Source organism: Kogia breviceps, chromosome 11 (genome assembly GCF_026419965.1).
Source record: "Kogia breviceps isolate mKogBre1 chromosome 11, mKogBre1 haplotype 1, whole genome shotgun sequence".
Taxonomy (NCBI): Eukaryota; Metazoa; Chordata; class Mammalia; order Artiodactyla; family Physeteridae; genus Kogia; species Kogia breviceps.
The window spans coordinates 50,962,100-50,977,160 of NC_081320.1; the positions used below are offsets into that span (position 1 = coordinate 50,962,100).

The 15,061-nt window shown below is 39.3% G+C and overlaps 1 protein-coding gene across 13 annotated transcripts in view; it reads right to left on the minus strand.

Moving 5' to 3' along the window:
* The window catches only part of EHBP1 (EH domain binding protein 1), a 346,379-nt gene extending 331,712 nt beyond the window's left edge, over positions 1–14,667 (minus strand). For 9 of the 13 annotated variants that reach the window (XM_059079591.2, XM_059079589.2, XM_059079590.2 and 6 more), the window contains exons 1-2: positions 14,259–14,642; positions 13,016–13,419 (exon numbers count right to left, since the gene is read on the minus strand). In XM_059079591.2, coding sequence (XP_058935574.1) covers positions 13,016–13,119 — 104 coding nt within the window. In that variant the 5' untranslated portion in view covers positions 13,120–13,419; positions 14,259–14,642. Of the gene's footprint in view, positions 1–13,015; positions 13,420–14,258 lie in introns of all 13 variants that reach the window. The other 4 variants (XM_067007538.1, XM_067007534.1, XM_067007532.1 and 1 more) reach the window with 2 other exon arrangements.
* Between the last annotated feature and the right edge of the window lie 394 nt (positions 14,668–15,061).

Here is a 15,061-nt window from a genome sequence, read left to right on the forward strand (position 1 = left end):
GAGGCCCGCGTACCGCAAAAAAAAAATAAATAAAAACAAAAAAACAAACAAAAAAAGTATCTCCCCTCTAAAATTTATTAATTCTGTGGTGATTCTAACATATATCCACAAAGTTTTTAATACCTCTCCTTCCAGGAACTGGAACTTAATTCTCCTCCTCATGTGTATATTGGACTTAGTGACTGGTTGCTAGTAAATAGAGTATGGAAAGGGATAGTAACTTAACAGTGGAGGAATCTGGCAGACTCCACCTTACCCAACTGATCAAGGTGAAATCAACTGTAATAAGCCATGTTGATATCATGTGCCCTCTGATATGATGTGATGAGAGCACTTCACCTCTGTGGCATCGTCCCCAAATCCATAACCCCAGTCTAATTAGAAAAACATCAAACTCAATTTGAGGAACATTCTACAAAATAAGCAGCACTCTTCAAAACCATCAAGGAAAGACTGATGAACTGTCGTAGATTGGAGAAGACTAAGAAGATGTGACAACTAAATGCAACATGGTATCCTGGTTTATACCCTCAAACAGAAAAGGGATATTAATGGAAAACTGGTGAAATCCAAATAAGTCTGTAGTTTGGACTAATAGTATTGTACTTAGGTTCATCTCCTAGTTTTGATAAATGGCCATGGTAAATTTATTTACCCTAATTTCACTCAAAGGAAGCTGGGTGAAAAGAATACAAGAACTCTCTATATTATCTTTTTAACTCTTCTGTAAACTTAAAATAATTTCAATAAGAAGTTTAAAAGTAAATGAATTAACCAATTTTTAAAAGATTATTTTGTAAATTAGAGTACTCTTCAAATTAAAGTTGAACCATTAAACTCAATTTCTAAGCCCACTTATTGCATGAATAAACAGTTTCAATTAAGTTACTTTGCCATAGAGTATATTACTGCATGCTCTTTGCATTGAATGAGTTTTGGAAGGGGATAGAGGAGAATGAAAGCTAACATGTGAAGGAAACTATTTGCATGTGGTAAACAATCTTTTGGAAGCTTAAGTGAAATGATTGGAAAAGACTAGTAAAATAGAATAAAGATAAATTTAAAAGATTAAAATTACTATACTAACAGTACCCTATAAACAAAGGGGAAATCTAGAAGGTTCCTTTTAGAAGGATAACAATGACAATAATATAGACAAAGGACCAAAAAGAGGCGAGGAAAATGTTAAGGGCTCTCACAAAAGCCTATACTAGAGGTTCCCAAACTTTCTGGGTTTACAAAGCCCTTAGTGTGTCAGTAATTTTTTCATAGGCCAAAAGAAATACTTAACCATTCTGTTTAAATAGTTGGTCCAAACAACTTGAGAAGAATGTATGTCCTAACAAGTTGTGTTGAGTACTACAAATTTCTCAAACATTAGATTCAGATTGGACACGACCTTCCCCTTTTCCTGTTTCATATGGATTTTCACATGGTACTTGCTTTTTGTCATAGCAACTACCAAAAACTCAGCTTTGTAAAAATATGGTATCACTGAAAGGAATATAACAATCTAATTTTGCAAATGAACTACCTCAAGCTCATAGTTTGTGTGGTTTCCAATAGATGTTGCTGTATTTCCCTGAACATTTTTAAGCATCCCTTGGCACACCTGTGAGTTCTCTGTGGCACTTTCTAGGCTCCTCAGTGCACACTTTGAGAACCATGCACGTTGGTAAAAGATTACAAAGGATGTCACCAAGGCATTGGCAACAGAAAAATTGGAGAGAGGATTAAGGAATCTTCAGAGAAAAACAATCAGCAGCTCTAGAGATGGTGCCTGGAAGTACAACAGTGCATGTACTTGAGAAGCATCAAAACTTTTCTTTAAAAAAAAAAAAACTATTTTATCTTTAGCTATCCCCAACAGTCCTTGCTTCTATGGAAGAGAACAAACTATGTAGACTCTTTTTTTATGAATAAATGAACTGGTTCAAATGTTTATATTAATTTGACAACTTTAAATGTGGCATAGCTTAAGTACATTGCTCTCACTTTTAGCACACACACACACACACACACACACACACACACACACACAAACACATTACAAAACAGCTGAACCAAAGGAAAAAAATTCAATTCGAATTTTCAACTTAATAGTTTCTGGAGTACCAATAGGAACTGTCACCTAACACCTGCCAAAGCTTTACTTTACACAGATATTTGAGGAAGACTCAAATGTGGTAGTTCTAAAACCTGGCTTGATGATCTTAAGCAATTGAGGAACTTCTAAAATGACAGATTTGCCAGCACTATTCCAGACCTACAGAATCAGGACTTTCCAAAGACCACAGCAATCTCCGTATTTGCAGAGTGCCCTAGCAATTCTGAAATTAGCCAGTTTTGAGAGGAAATGGCTAAAACAACACTGTCCAACAAAACCTTTTGTGATGATAGAAATGTTCCATATTTGCACCATCCAATATAGTAGCCCCTAGCCACATGTGGCTAGTGAGCCCTTGAAATGTGGCTAATGTGACGGAGGAACTGAATTTTTAATTTTATTTAATTTAAATTTAGATGTAAATAGACACATGTAGTTAGTTGCTTCTGTATGGAACAGCGTAGAACTTGATGATCTATGTTAAATATTCATTCTAAATTTTCCAACGTATACCCTTGATTTAAATTAGATGACCAGAAAACTAGGTCCCTCAGCCATATTCTCTCATAAAGCGTTGTTATAAAGGGTCAGTATAAACATTATCCTATTTAAAAGTCTGAGTCTTTAGTAGTTTGAGACTTTATCCAATGTCATACATTTTTTTTCATAATAAAAATCCTGCTTTAATTAAGTTCTAAGAAAAGTCTCTGCAAATGAGTTTGAATATTTCCTTTAGCCAGAAGGAATACTCAGTGAGCCAATGTGCTTCCCTTTTTGCCAAAGCTGACAGTAAACTCAAAACCAACTCCAGTGTCCAGCAGTAATTCCTCTTAAGTGCCTAGTAACATGTACTCTCTGCTCCTCTAAGACTATCTCTGTTCTATTTATATCCCTAAATTAGTCAACATAGTGTTATTTTAAATTCTCAAGCTGACAAACTCTTTTGGACATACGCAGAGTATCAACTTTTAAAGTGATAAATTCTTTGCATTAAAGTCATTCTTTTTTTTTTAATTGTTAATGCAGTAATAAAGTCAATTTTTAGAAGTGGGGTTTTTTTAAAAGAAGTATTTCAATAATAACAACACTGGGATTAATAACATCAAGAAATTTTTTAATAGATCAAACTTACCAAAGAAATTCTTTAGGTGTCTATTAGCAAAACGGCCTAAAAATATCACTGTAAGAGTGAAAAATAAGACACACATATATGGCATTCTGCAATAATTTTACTGTCCCAATTTCACAAACTCAGTTCCACTCCTTTTAAAAAATATGCAGAATATGAACATCCCTATTGAACACTCAGTTAAAAATGCTTGTACAATTTTTCCTTTAGCACACTAGACTATTTTTATGTTATGTAGTGAACTACTTCAGTGACTCTTCTGTTGACATGTTCCACAAAATTAGAACAAACACATTGATGCATCAATAGCACATTTCTACAAATGCCTAATTTTAAGTTCCCTGAGCATCTAATTACAAAACTAATGTGAAACTAAACTGTCGTAAGAGTAGAACATCTTCGCATAATCTCTTACAATTCATTTAAAAATATACTACCAAAAGACACAATTTATTCCATGGAGTCATTATAAAAGTCATGACAGGGAAAAGAAATTTGAAGGAAAATTGTCATTAAAAAAATATCCTAAACATCATAAATAGTCACCACAGGGGACAAACACACACACACACACACACACACACACACACACGAATGCTGGCAAGTTAATTCTACTTTGGAGGAACTAAATTAGTTTCCTTATCCATATTCTTTAGCTGAAAATCACTTAACTTAAAGTGATTATTAAAAAAGAAATAAAGTTATAAAACCATATGAACCCATTTTGCTCCAGAGCAAAAAGATGTAGTTCCTTTCCCCCAAAGCCGAAGTACTGTCAAAACTTAGCTCATTTCAGCACAGCACTTCTGCTATCAGGCTCCTTGGTTTACTTCCACCTCTCGGGTCACTCCAACCTTCTGCACTAGTTCATCTTTCTCAAACACCCTTAAATGTTCAGGTTATATTTTCAGTCTTCTTCTCAGTTACTCTACTCCTTTTCTCTAGATAGTTCTTTCCACCATGTAATGTTTAAATAATCAGATAAAGACAATGGGCAATATTTACTGAGTGCTTACTAAATATCAGGCACTGTTCTAACCACTTTACATGTATTATCTCATTTAAGCATCAAAACAACTCTATGGGGCTTCCCTGGTGGCGCAATGGTTAAGAATCCACCTGCCAATGCAGGGGACACGGGTTCGTGCTCCTGTCCGGGAAGATGCCACATGCCGCAGAGCGGCAGGGCCCGTGAGCCACAACTACTGAGCCTGTGCTCTGCAACGGGAGAGTCCGCCACAGTGAGAGGCCTGTGCACCGCGATGAAGAGTGGCCCCTGCTCACCGCAACTGGAGAAAGCCCTCGCACAGAAACGAAGACCCAACACAGCCAAAAATAAATATAAAATAAATTAATTAATTTTAAAAAACCATAGCAACAGAATAATAGATTAGATGAACACTTTATAATTAAAAAAAAAAAAAGAAAAACAACTCTATGCTGGAAGCACTGTTATTACTATCACCATTTTACAGATGAGGTACTAACACATTAAGTACTAGATTAGTACTAGACTCTAGATTCCACAAACACAAGCTGTAAGTAACTTCAATGATTTAGAGCAGAGGTTAACTTTTTCTTAAAGGACCAGATAATAAATAGTTCAAACTGCAGCCATCCAGTCTATGTAACAACTACTCATTTAGTATGGGTAAGACGCCATGTAGTATGACGGCAGCCATAGACAATATGTAAACCAATGGACATGGCTGTATTCCAATAAAATTTTATTTACAAAAGAGGCCGCTTGGATCAGGCCAAAGTTGTCAATGATCTACAGGCATACTGAGCCTGGTGTCGAGGCAACTGTGATGTAAGCACTGCAATATCCAATTATGTCTTTATGGCATAAAGACACTCCACTATTTTCCTTAGCCCATCAAAATTGAATTTTGTACAACTGAACTTCACATAGACTAAACATTTTAAATATAGATAAAATACTCTACATAACAATTCAAGTTTAAAAAAAAAATTCAGTCCAAGAAACAGTAAAATAAAATAACTAACAAAGTATAATAACTCAATTTATTCTCTACTAAAATTACATCTACCTCTGACAATTCATCTTGTGGAAAAGAAGACTGTGCTATTTTGTTTCAAAGAATAAGGTGTTTAACATTCACATAACTTGTAACAGAAAGTTTTGCAAAGTAAAACTTTTTGCCCCACCTCTCCTCTCATTCATTAAGATTTCAGCACCTGACTCCCTGTCTTAACCATTTCTCCTCCAATTATTCTCAGCAATTCCAAGAGCCACATAGATAACTGTCCCATAGCCTCTAAATTCCCTGATTGCCCTCTTCACTTCCAAAAATCTTTTCCTCCACTTCATCTCAACCACCAACCACCATGGTCATACCCTAACAGCTACAGTCTAAAGAGAAATGGGAGACCCCAGAGGTACAAAAGATGACCAATTTAAATATAGGGGAAAATTCTACTTAAATGTATTTATTAAAAAAAAAGAGAAATTAAGGTATACCCATATTTAACTTATAAAGCATATTAATTTAAAATATATTGAAAAAAATAAACTGAAGATGTGTGCTTATTTTTTTTTTAAACTAATAAGCAAAGGAGACCACCACCTATATCTTGTCATAACTGTTAACCACATCCTCCAAAAGCAAACATCTCATTCTGACTCTTACCTCCCAATTTTCTAGCTCATTCACTCTGGTATCCCAATCCCAACAACTATTTAATCTCTTTAAGATCTCAAAATCTTTATCCTCTTCACTGTTCCACTGACCATCCTAACTTTCATGTCCTTATTTTCCTCCTTTTCTATCCTATACTCCATAGTTCATCACTATAACCACTCCCATGCACTCACTCCCAATTTCCTTGCCCTTCTTTTCCTCACTTACACATTCCTGACATAAATCCATCCCTGGTTAAATCCAACTCTGCCTATTCCATGCCCACACCCAAGCAATGAACATAACATAGCTGAATTAAAATACGCAAACATGCTGGGTGCATTCACTTTATATTTAAAGTGACCACAATGTTAAGAAGGTCCTCAGCACTACCTAACAATCCTTCTACATTTCCCTACTCAATTCATTCTCGTTTTGACGATTTCATACTTCCTCTCTTGTCAATCCTTCAATAACTTTCTGTCACCTCCCTCTTGGATGATGACTTCTAATATTATTTCCCTGAGAAAACAGAAGCCAACAGAAGAGAATGTCCACATCCACCCCCACCAATTCTACCAACCTAAATGCTTCCCTACCCATGTACTCTGCTTCCCTCCTTGTAACAATGAATTGTCCCTGCCTCTATTTAAGTTCAAGCTTTCCATTTATGTGCTGGATCCTGTTCCCTTTCTCTCATTCAAGGACCTTTCTCCTGAAGTTACTTCCTCTCCCAGCGCATCTTCAGTTTTTCCTTCTTTACCAACCATTTCCATCAGCGTTAAAACGTGCTGCAATATCTTCCACGCAAAAGCTATACCTTACCTCTTGTCCCTCTTCACCTACTACCTGATTCTCCAGTTTGTAGCAAAATTTTCTAAGATAATTACCTATACTGACTGTATCCACTTCCTTTCCTCTAACCCAATCTAATTATGATTTCATCCCCACCATTCCACCGAAACCATTCCTCAATGTCACCAACTCTTTCCAACTTGCCAAATCTAGTGGTCATCTTGCTCAACCTCTCAAAATTATTTGACACAGCTGAACACTCCTTTCCAGATACATTTTGCACTTGCTTCCTTGGAAAGCACACACTCCTAATTTTCCTCCTACCTCACTACTGATTGTTTTCAGTCTCCTTTGCTGTCTCTTCCTCTTCCTCCCCACCTCTATATGTTGAAGTGTTCCAAAGCTCAATCCTCAGTCCTCTTAATCTCTATGACACCACAGAAAATTTCCTATAGCACTATAGTTATAAATTCTATCTATACACTGCAAGACTCTAGCCTCTTCTTTCCCCTGAGCTCGAGACTCTTAAAATTAACTGCTTAATTAAGACCTCCAGCTGGATGTCTTCTTTTCTTAAAGAAAGCAAAGCCAATTCTTGATTTCTCCTTCATGCCAAACCTTTTCCTCCCTGGTGTTCCCCATCACTGTAATTAGTATTACATTTACCTGGTTGCTCAGGCCAAAACCCTGCAGTCATTATTGATCCATCTCTCACTTTACATCATATCTAATCCATCATTAAGTCCTGTCAACTATATCTTCAAAAAATTTATTTCTAGTTACATGGGTTTATACATTTGTCAAAACTTATTGCATTATACACTTAAAATGGATGCATTTATTGTATGTAAAAGTGTGAGTTATACCTCAATAAAGTGTAGTAGGAGCACGTGTGTGTGTTACCTACATACATCCAGTTATTTCTCACCACCTCCACCACTACACTGCTTTGCTACTTGGACTACTGCAATAGCATCCTAGCTTTCATTTTTACTCAGGACAGTTCATATTCCACAATGTATCCAGAATAATCTTTTAAAAATGTAAATTATATTACTTCCCTGCTCAAACCTCTACCATGGCTTCCTATCACATTTAAAATCCAAAAGCCTTACCATGATCTCAAGACCATATGTGATCTAACCCCTACCTACCTCTCAAATTTACCTGGTATTACTTTAGCTTGTTCTACTGTATGCAGACACACCAGCCGTCCAGATACTCCTAAAACACACCAAGCTTGTTTTCAATTATTATTTTTTAAATGTATTTCCAAAGTAGGTTTTTTACATCAAGGTGGATGTTCCTTTAGCTCACTCCATTAGAGCAACAGAGAAATGCTTGCTTAAGCCACCCAAAGAAGTGGATCTGGATGAGTACTTATAATGTAATTTGGTCTTCATAAACTCAAGTTAATACTTACAGTGCATGTAGCATTCTAACATCCAACTGGAAAACTAACTTGGGATCAGTTACAGAGGGCCTGGAACATCAGATTAAGGAGTTCATATTTTATCTAACAGGCCAGTGTCACACACTTAAGCACTGGGAAGAGCTAGTTTTTCACTTTTCAAATCCTGAGGTCACAAGGTTTGCAAAGAGTTGTGGAATAATGGAGAAAATGAGGGGTTACTTTCAGGAATATAAATACCTTTATGTACCTCTAGAATTTTGAACCATGTGATTGTATTACCTATTTTAAAAATAAATTATAATTAAAACTATATTTAAAAATAAGAAAAAGGAACTCTTACATGATAGAAAAACCAGAAACCAATATATTTATGCCTTTTGGGGAGAAGTTTACAGTACTTTAAATACTTTTTGAATGCCATAACTCAGACTTATATAGAAGATATATAAAAACAGATAAAATATGTTCATATATGTAGAAGATACATAGATATACACAGAAAATATACATGCTCATAATGGTTCTCATCATGTAAGGGAGCTCCTATCAGAATTGAGCTCTGCCACCTAAGTATGATACCACAACGTGTTAACTTTCAAGTAGTTTACTCAAACACCTGAATAGCCATTGAGAGCTCATACAAGTGAAGACTTCTCTCAGAAATCTAAAGGACTGCAGGTGATAAAAAGAACAGGATAAGAGACAAACTAAGAGAGAAAAGACAGCACAGTCTCATTCTCTCAAACTCATCTCCAGTGGCCAGTTTCACCACTTGCGAAGAGCTACATCAGTTAAGTGAGATTAATAATTAAATGACTTGGGGACAACAATAAGAGAAGAGGAATATGAACACTTATCATCTCCAAATTTGCTAGAGCCTCTACCTGGTTATCAAGGAGTGATGAGGAATAGGACTTCACAGTATAGTTTCCTTCTCTCAGATGAATAAAAGTCTTTCTGGTTTTTGTTCCTGACCTAACTTCTACAGCCACTATGCCAAGAAAGAATCATGAATTAGACCCTGTTGAAGTAAGGAAACACACCACCTTGGGCAAATGCAAAATACTGTAAGACAGCAACAAAGAAAAGTGTGAGAAAGCAGAAACTCCAAGCCCTCTATGTAGAGAATCCATCCTTTGATCAAGGTAAAATGCTGTGAGTTTGCTCATGGCCTACATCTAAAAAAAGATGGTGGGCTTCCCTGGTGGCGCAGTGGTTGAGAATCCGCCTGCCGATGCAGGGGACACGGGTTCGTGCCCCAGTCCGGGAAGATCCCACTTGCCGCGGAGCAGCTGGGCCCGTGAGCCATGGCCGCTGAGCCTGCGCGTCCGGAGCCTGTGCTCTGCAACACGAGAGGCCACAACAGTGGGAGGCCCATGTACCGCAAAAAAAAAAAAGATGGCCTCCTGAAACTCTTACCTTCATCCTGTTATTTGTCATGTCCAGGTTCATAACCTATGGCCATGACAAGAGAACATGGGAAACATTTCTCCTCTCCTTAATCACAGAAATAATGCGTTCTCCCTTGGAAAACATATCCTGATTCCCATTGACCTCTTCCATCAACACACTATGCCTTTCTTGAATACTCTGAGTTTCACCTTCATTCCCTTGAGTTTCAAATTCAGGCAGAAATCAGTATATTTTACCCTGGAGTCATGAATGGACACTTGGTAAGGTTGAAAACATTATTTTAAAATACTGCTTCTTAAACATTAATATGCATAGTATGTATCTCATTAAAAAGCAGATTCTGATTTAGTAAGTCTAGGGCAGGGCCTGAGGGACAGCAGTTCTAACAGGCTTTTGCAAACTCTCTTGTGTCTCAGAAAACACTTGAAGTAGCAAGATTCTAAAAGGCAATGGCACCTATATACACAGTTTACCTACAAAGGCACAATCCCAATGCAATGCTAACTGTTCTTTCTTTTTGTAGTTTATTCCTTCTTCTCTGATTTATACTAGATCTATTTTCTTATCCTCTCGACACCTACAATTTATCTTCATGCCTCTTTCCCTTTATTCAGTTGGCATCTCTAAATTTCCTTCCTCTCCTTTTATTTTTCCATACCACCAAAACAATACCTAAAATGTAAAAGTACCTGATAAAATATGTTCTTACAAGGTGTCCAGGTCTGTTTTTATTCTTACATCTTTTAAATAGATTCTAATTCAGCACACATATCCAATAATTTAAGAATTCTTGCAAGCATCAACATGAGGAATGAAAAAAAAAAGGATGTAAGTATAGAAATTGGGTCTAATCTGTATTTATCACAAGGATCCTATGCAAAGTAAGGCAAAAGGAATACTAACTAAAAATCATAACAACAAATTTGTATGTAATGAAAAGATTTTAAAGCTTTATTTAAGGATCCACCTATAAATAAAATTCCAGGACATCAAACAAATATATTATTCTTTGGGTACTGTCACCTCGTTAGCTTTAAACTATATTTTTAAATGAGAGGGGGAAAATGCAAAATATTTAGACCTACATGTCTAAAAATTCTAGAATATCCAAATGTTTCTTGTGTTAAGGCCAGACCTTATCATAAAGATCTAATTTAACAGGTGTACCATAATGTCCAACCCTAAAAATAAATAAGCCATCTATTCACCTATAATCAAGTTAAATTTTCATTCTTGCTTTCACCTTGAGACACATTGACAATAACTTACACACTTAAGGAAAAATAAAATCCAGGGATGACGCAAACTGTGAGGAAGAAACTCATGTTGTGAATAAAGGATCACCTGACATGTTCTATTTCCCTTAAGAAAAGAGATTCATATTTAACTGTCTGAAAGTTGATGCCCCCAGCATACTGCCAAGTTAAGAAGTACTTGTAACCTCATGTATTCCCTAGTTTAGTTAGTAGTACACCCAGTCCTCCAAGCCAGAAATGGGTATCAACCTAGACCTGTCCCTCTCCCTCATCCTCATCCTTTCCAGACCCCTACTGAAATGACCACCAAGTACTATCCAATTTGTGTCCTAAGTGTACCTCTGCTCTATTCTCTCCATCTCCTCTGCCACTGCCTTAGTCTAAGCCTTTTCTCTCACCTTATCTATTACAATAGCTACCATAACATCCCTGCCTCCAGTTACCTTTTCCACTATGATCCTTACTCCACACTGTCATCCAAGAGATTTTCCAAACTATAAACCTAATGTCTCTTCTGCTCAAAACCCTTTCCTATCTCTCCATCATCCACAGAATAAAGTCCAAGCCATGTATAACAGCACTTTACTTTTTATGATTTGAATCCTGCCTGCCTCTAAAACATCATAGCCCACTGCACTCCTCCCATTCTGCACTTTAAGCCCCATCATTATCCAATTACACTGCTTGAACTTCCAGCATGCCAAATGCCTCCATGCTTTTACATAGGCTGTTGCTTCAGTCTAGAATATCCTTCATTTCTTCCCCTTTAGCTTCCTGGCCAATTACTATGAATCTTTCAAAACTCAACTCAGCTCCCAGAGAGCCATCCCACACCCTACCCTACCCTTAAGAGTTGATTATTCCCTTGTCTGCCAACTTTGTAAGTAATGATGACATTTTATTGGGCATTTACTATGTGCCTGACATTGTTCCAAGTATTTTACATGTACTAAGTCATTTAATCTTCACAATAACCCTTCCTATGAATTGGTACCATTATTACCTTTGTCGATATGAAAACTATCTCAGAGGAGTAAATAACCTGTCCCCAAGGATATCCAACTGTTAAGTGATAGCGACAGATTAAGATCCCTACATCATATTTATATTATTGCACCTATCACAGATAATTTATTTACATGACTGTCATTACCCTGGACTGTGAACTCCTTGAGGGTGGGGATTATGTCATATTCAATTCTAAAGCCACAGAGCCTACTATAAAGTAGGTAATCAGTACATGCATTTCTTGAATTGCACATAAAGCAACATTCCTAACAAGTTCAAGAGAAAAGCATTCGGAAACTAGTTTCCAAATAAATATGCAAATATGCTTTAAGAGTTCTAGAGTAGAGGAAGCTATTTTTTCATTTAATAAAAAGGATGTTAAAAAGAGAGATTAACACAGACATGAGATTATAGTCCATGTGGGCAAGGAAATGGACTTACTTTTGCAGTAATACTGCTTAATCACTGCAATAATCAAAACCCAAAGTACCATTTGCTTAAGATTAACTTTTTTCCTCTGACTAAATAAGAATTCTTCTTGCTTATCATTCAGGGCAGTGAAAAGAAAGCCCTAAATTTACTTTGCTCAAGTGGAAAGAAGCAAATCATAGACCAGCACTACTAATTGCTTCCTTAAGTCTGGCCAAGAAATGTATCCCATTAGGCAATTAAAATAAAACACAGTTGCCTGACTAAGCATATTAACAAAAGAATTTATAAGGTTGTATGGACTGGCACTCTATTACTCAAATAATGAAAAGTTATTTTAAGCAAAAAAAATAAAGAAAGATCAAGAACAAATTAAAACAGATTATCACCACCCCACAAGAATAGATTTCTGTATTAAAACTCTATTGAAACATAAACATATATGTTACATCAAAACATATGCATATATGTTTACAGTATTTCAATAGGCATTCTTCCTGCCTCCTTAAAATTATAAAAATCAAAGTTATTCTAAGACTAACGATGAAAGACCTCAAGACCAAATCTACTGTACTTAGTGTGCTCTCATAGTTACAGTCCTCTGAGCCATACTGAAGTGCAGTAATTAAAACCCACAGGGTCGGTACCAGCAGCAACAGTGCACACACCACAATACTTGTTAGAGTAATCTGCACCCCGCCCAGCTTCTACACACTTGTGCACTACAGAAAGGTAAATCTGCTGTCAGAAGCAGCAGAGTTTAGGCCACAGTGAGTTTAGGCCACAGCACAGCAAACTCTACACCCAGGCACTTCTTACCATTTCTTGGTACATTCAACCATCAGCTCCTGGTAGGAGGCCACAAACTGGAACTTGGATGCGTGTTTTCCTACACGCTGTAGTCTCTTCCAAACTGAAGCCATGATGATCAGTCAAAACAGTGGAGCAGTTCTGGGTTAGCAACACAGCAGCTTTAACAAAGCAGAAGGTGCAAAGCAAAGGAGCTTTGCATGTATGTCTGTACTGTAAAAAAGTCAACTACAACTTGAAATGATGTTTGGGGTCCTTAAGTCTTCTCCCTGTTTCACAGGGTAAATCACATCTTAGATGAATGGCCCAGTAAAGAACAGTATGACACACATCACAGGATGAGTGAGAGGAGGTTCCCTCATGCAGACATCACCATTCCACCTCGGGGGTTATATGATGTGTATTCTGGAGGACTGAAAAGCAAAACAAAGAGAAAAAATATGAGGAGAGAAGCATGAGAAGTGACTAACCACCCATGTTAGATAACACTGCAACAGACAACCCCAGTTCTCCGCATGTTTTTCAAACAATGAAACAAAACACCAACCTCAAAAGCCAGTAACATCAAGGATGCAAGACACCAAGGAAGAAATTACAATTCACACCAAAGACGTGGAGCAACACATCAGGTAATCAGCATCAACAACGATCGAGAGGCGAAAGTCGGGGCCCTACCTCCCTCTCCTAGCATCACAGAAGGGTGAGCAGAGCGGGAAAGTCTAGGGATGCTGTTTAATGTCCACCGCCAGTCAGAGGAAGGCGTGGAGTATTTTAAAATAAACTTTGTTTTTCAGCCGATAGTGAATACCTTTGAGTCCTAGAATATGTGTGTGGAACAAATTAAGGAGCGGGTAAGAACGCTGCTGTTGAGTCGGAGGGGGAAATGGATGGGGAAAAAGGAGTGGAGGGAAATCTCAAGGCAGAGAGAGGGCAGTGTCCCGGCTCCAGGCCACTTGGGCTCTCCTCCACCTTTGCTGCCAACCGGAGGGAAATGGAAACTCCTGCCTGGGCGTGAAGCAATGACCAGCGAGGCAAGTGCACGGTGCGGGGTGCGGTGCCTCCCTCCCCCATCCTCAGGGAACAGTCCGCCGAAGCCTCCTCTCCTCCCGCACAGAGCCCAGACCCCTGCCCCCCAGCTGAGGCAGGCGGTGGCTCGCCAGCGGTCCCTGTCACCCAGGCGATGCCAGAAGACCCCAGCCCGGTCCCCGAGCCCCAGTCCCACCGCACGTCCACTCCCGCCCCCTCCTCACACCTCTAATCCCGCTGTCGGGCTGAGTCTGGCCCGGTTCCCCCTCCTCAGCGCCGCTCCTCCGTCGCCGCCGCAGCAGCAGTCGCCGCCGCTGCCACCGAGTCCTCCATCCCCGCCGGAGCCACATGGAACAGCCGAGCCAGCCGCGGCGCTCCCAGGAGCCGGGGTCTGCAGCCCCTCAGGCGGACGGCGCGCCTCACGCCCGCCCCCTCCCGGACGGAGTCGCCCCGCGACCGTCCCCCACCCTACAAAACCCTGCCAGAGCCGCCGCTCAGCGCCCAGCACCCCCTCCCCCGCCTTTCTCCTCCACCACCACCATCATTACCTCCCCCGCCGTACCTCTCACACTAACCCTACCCACGGCCGCTCAACCTCCGTCCGCCCCGCCGCCATTGGCCGGACCCCGCGCTTTCCCCGCCCACCTCGGCGGCAGGGCCTTTAAGAGGCGGGGACGCCTCATTGGCCGACCCGGGTGCCCATCACAGGGCTCCACGCCCCCCTCCCCCGCAAGTTCTGGAGGTGTTTTTTTCCCCAGCCGGAACGCAGTGTACAGTATACTCTTCTTTAAGAAAAAAAAAAACAAAAAACTGGAACCCTCTAAGGACAATCCCGCCCATTCCTCTGATTGGCTTCGAGAGGGAAGCGATAGGTGGGAGGAGTAAGGAGTGTTTATAGTGATCTGGAAGGTGGTTGCTGAAGGTGGATGTCGGTCAAAGGCGTGCCGAGTGCTGGGCGGGGTTTCTGGCTGGAGTCAGAGCAGAGCCCGCGACTGGCTTCGCTGCAGCTGTGGGCTGTGCGGCTACTGG